The sequence below is a fragment of the Arachis ipaensis genome, chromosome B03, assembly GCF_000816755.2.
Source record: "Arachis ipaensis cultivar K30076 chromosome B03, Araip1.1, whole genome shotgun sequence".
NCBI classification, from domain to species: domain Eukaryota; kingdom Viridiplantae; phylum Streptophyta; class Magnoliopsida; order Fabales; family Fabaceae; genus Arachis; species Arachis ipaensis.
Window position 1 is genome coordinate 108,117,789 of NC_029787.2, and position 4,001 is coordinate 108,121,789.

Sequence of the window (4,001 nt, forward strand, 5' to 3'; positions counted from 1 at the left end):
CTGAGTATAGAAAGCTCATTGGCTAGTTACTCTACTTAGCTAATACTCAACCCGAAATAAGCTTTGCTGTTGGCAAATTGAGTTAGTTTCTTGAAGCACCAACTGATGTGTACTTCAAGGCAGTAATCCAAATTCTTAAATACATCAAAGGAGCCCCAGCCAATGGTCTATTCTTCCCTACAAGCGCAGACATCACAGTCACAGGATTCTCAGATTCAGATTGGGCAGCTTGCCCAGATACTAGAAGATCCACCACTGCCTATTGTTTCTATGTTGGAAGCTCCATTGTGTCATGGAAGAGTAAAAAACAGACAACTGTAACTGCCTCTTCCGCGAAAGATGAGTATCGGACACTTGCATCAGCTACTAGAGAAGCCATATGGATAAAAAAGATCCTATTAGATTTAAAACTGGAACTAAAGCAACCAGTTAGCATTTATTGCGATAGCCAGGTAGAATCTCACATGGCCTTTAATCCAGTGTTTCATGAAAGAACCAAGCATATTGAAGTCCATTGTCACATTGTAAGAGACAAGGTGCTCGAGAAAGTCATTCATTTTTTGCCAATTTTCACTCGTGAACAAGTTGCAGACTTATTGACCAAACCTCATTGGCAAGTTAGGCCTGAAAAATATCTTCACTCCTAACTTGAGGGATGGGGTTACCTGACTTATAAGAAAACTAGCTAACCAAACTAACAACTTGCACATTGTAGAAAGAAGGGAGTCACTAGTAGTTAGGAGTAGAATCTTTTCTGTTAGAGTCAATTTCTGCTAGTAATTGGTAGTTAGTTAGAAGCCAACTAATGTGGCACCTATCTATGTATAGAAAAGGTAGCTCTAATAGTGTAGTTGAGTTTTGTCATTCAATACATCTAAGCTTCTTGTCTTCACTCTCCTCTTTTCTGTTACAATATTTCACACACTCTTGCTACAAACACTGCACCATTTATCACCGACTTAGCCTTTCTTTTGTATTCACCCTGTCTATCAGGACAAACCAAGCAAACAGCTCCACTCTTAGTAGAACTAAATCTTTTCAAATAGTCTTAGTGAAGCTATAGCTGGTTACCTCCTCTGGAAGCAGTTCCTCCTGCAACACTTGCACAAATGAGTTAGTTGAAAAAATACCTTGTTTACCATATTTCCACACAACTCTATCCTCTCTGTTATTTACTACTTTCACAGGTCTCAAACCCTCGTGTAATTGACTCAGAAGTTTCAACTCCCATTGAAAAAGCTCTCGCCTCCATTGGAAGTTCCAAATCCACTCAAACCTATCCCAAAACTCACAATCTCCTATAACAGATCCACATTGATTTGAAACAGAGAAAAGCCAGGAGAACCGATCTTTCAAAGATCCACAAAGTAACTATACATCCTCCCAAAATCAAGTCCGTCCTCCAATCACCAATCTCTATGGACAAGCCTGTAACCATCTTATCTCTTATATGTTGATTCGTAATTTGTATCTGACATATATTCTTTTATGGACCTCCTCTAGTAGGTAGCACTTGAGTTGACAGTAGCTTATTAGGATTCAGATTATTACAGGAACATACCACATTCTTCCACAATGGGAACTCTTTCCTTTGCAAATTGCCACCACCACTTAAACAAAAGTGTTGCGTTACGAACTATAGCATCTCCAACTCCCAACCCGCCTAGTTTCTCTAGAGCCTGCACTACTTCCCATCTCACTAATGTCATACCATTCCTACCATCCTCCTTACTCCACAGGAATCTTCTCTACAATGAAATCAATTTCTTAGCAACAACCTTCGACATCTTGAATAAACTCAAATAATACACTAGCAAACTATTTAATACCGATTTGATAAGCACTAACTTTTCAACTTTGTTTAGCACCTTAGCTTTCTAAAGACTGAGTTTCTCCTCTACTTTGTCTATTATAGGCTTTCAGGTCTTTACCAACCTCGGATTTGCTCCTAAGGAGATTTCTTGAAATGTATCCTCCTTACAACCCAACAAGCTACACATATGTTGGACCCACTGCTCATCACAATTAATTGGAATCAAGCTGGACTTATCAAAATTAATACTGAACCCTGATGTCAACTCAAAGTATCGTAGAAGCCGCTTGTAATTCTTAATAATCTCCCCTTTTAGTGGGCAAAATATTTTTATTTTTTAGGTGGTGGTTCAAATTCAACGCACACAATATACTCATTCTATTCACGTTTATAGTATTTGAGAAATATTGATATTTGAGTGATTTTATTAATGAAAAATGTTAAAGATCCTAAAAATATATTATTGGATTATTAAATTAAAGGAATTAAATTTATAACTAAAAATATTGATTAAAAAAATAAATTNNAAATTAAAAATAATACTTTTAATAAAAATATTTTTACATAAAAATAACATTATAAATTATTAGATCATTTGATAGAAGATGTAGAGAGTTATATTGGGAGCATTCACCAAATCTTACGCGTCGGCATGGCACACTGGGAAGATTCATGAACATAATAACTATCCCTACTTACACAGATGCATGGCCTGTCATGTCAAAACATGACCGGTTACCATCAACCTTTTTCTAAATAACGGTGAAATTAACTGTACTAACAGAATAACTGCCACCACAATAAATATACATAACATTTTTAATATTTTATACATTACATAAATATCACCCCCTCTGATTTCAGTAACAACATTGATACAGAGGCTCTTGGAATTTGTGCACCAGAGCAACATTATGTCAAAAACCATCTAACAAGGGATCTAGGAGAAAAGATACGGTCTTATTTGGTTGGCTTTTGGGGTCCTACTACAGGTTCTTCATATCCATCCATTAATTTTGCTTCACTTTATTCATCATGTTTCCAAACTAATAAAGTTTTTTCACATTAATCTGATGGACTAGGAACCAAGAACCAAGAACCAAGAACCCAGCCATATAGTATATATGATGCCACGAATTCCCCCTTAGCTTTCTTCAATTTCACATATTCCTATTCTGATATAATGTGATACCATGCGTAGTTTTGGTCTTCCAGTGTTCATGCATCACGATTCTGGTTCACTCATTGTGCTGACCAACTAGAACAAATAATAAAAGATACCTTCAAAAAAGATTGAAAGATAAAAGAGGATCAGCACACAACTTATTAATTAACTAACTAGCAGTTAAATAAAGAAATAAACATATGTCACATGTATAGCCACATGGGAAAACTTACAACATGTTTTGTAGCTATGTGGATTTGATACTGTATTAATTCAAGGAACCTAAGTTGCTGCCAAGTCCATATGGATGAAGAAGCTGCTTTTGTCGTTGGTCTTCTTCTACTTCCCAGAATTGACCACCGGTATACTGAAAATGATGTTTCTGTCACAACTTAGAAAGCAAGAAAAACATACAATTAATTATTATTCTTTAGTCATTTTTTGTTTGTATGTATACCTCAGAGAAGACATTTGATGACCTCTGTCCTTGTAGAAAAACTGGTGATGTTGATGAATAATCCAAAAGATAGTCACTGTTATTATTATTAGCACCGGGAAAGGTGGTGGTACCGGTGGTAGTGGTCATGGTGGTTGTATCAGCAAAGGGTGTAACCTGGTTTGTGCTGCATTGTGGTACTGATGCCAGTGCTGGTGTTGATGCTATGCTGCTTATCTTCTGATTCTGAACATTCTGTTACACAAACAAAGTTTTATAAAATAATTAGATTTGTTTGCCCATGTAACTTGTTGGTTCATGGAGACAAGTTCTCATTATTTACTAATAATTGATCAAACTTTAGTGGAGTTCACATTGCAACCTCTTATCCAATAGTATATAATTAATAATGCAACATAATATTTAACAAAAAAATGAATATACCTGATCCAGTGGTCTAACCAAGTGACCATTATTGTTATCATTATCTAGGTCCATTGCAAAGTCAAAGAAGAAGGGGCTGACTGAAGCAAGCTTCATTGACAAGAACTGCATATATTTATATTGTTATATAGTTAGTTAGCTAG

At 35.9% G+C, this 4,001-nt stretch overlaps 1 protein-coding gene across 1 annotated transcript in view; it reads right to left on the reverse strand.

Annotated features, from left to right (window-relative positions):
• Positions 2,526 to 4,001, reverse strand: part of LOC107634593 (transcription factor bHLH137-like) — a 6,686-nt gene continuing 5,210 nt past the window's right edge. Inside the window, exons 6-9 of the mRNA XM_016338022.2 lie at positions 3,859 to 3,963; positions 3,436 to 3,669; positions 3,212 to 3,345; positions 2,526 to 3,094 (exon numbers count right to left, since the gene is read on the reverse strand). Coding sequence (XP_016193508.1) covers positions 3,247 to 3,345; positions 3,436 to 3,669; positions 3,859 to 3,963 — 438 coding nt within the window. The 3' untranslated portion in view covers positions 2,526 to 3,094; positions 3,212 to 3,246. The remainder of the gene's footprint in view (positions 3,095 to 3,211; positions 3,346 to 3,435; positions 3,670 to 3,858; positions 3,964 to 4,001) is intronic.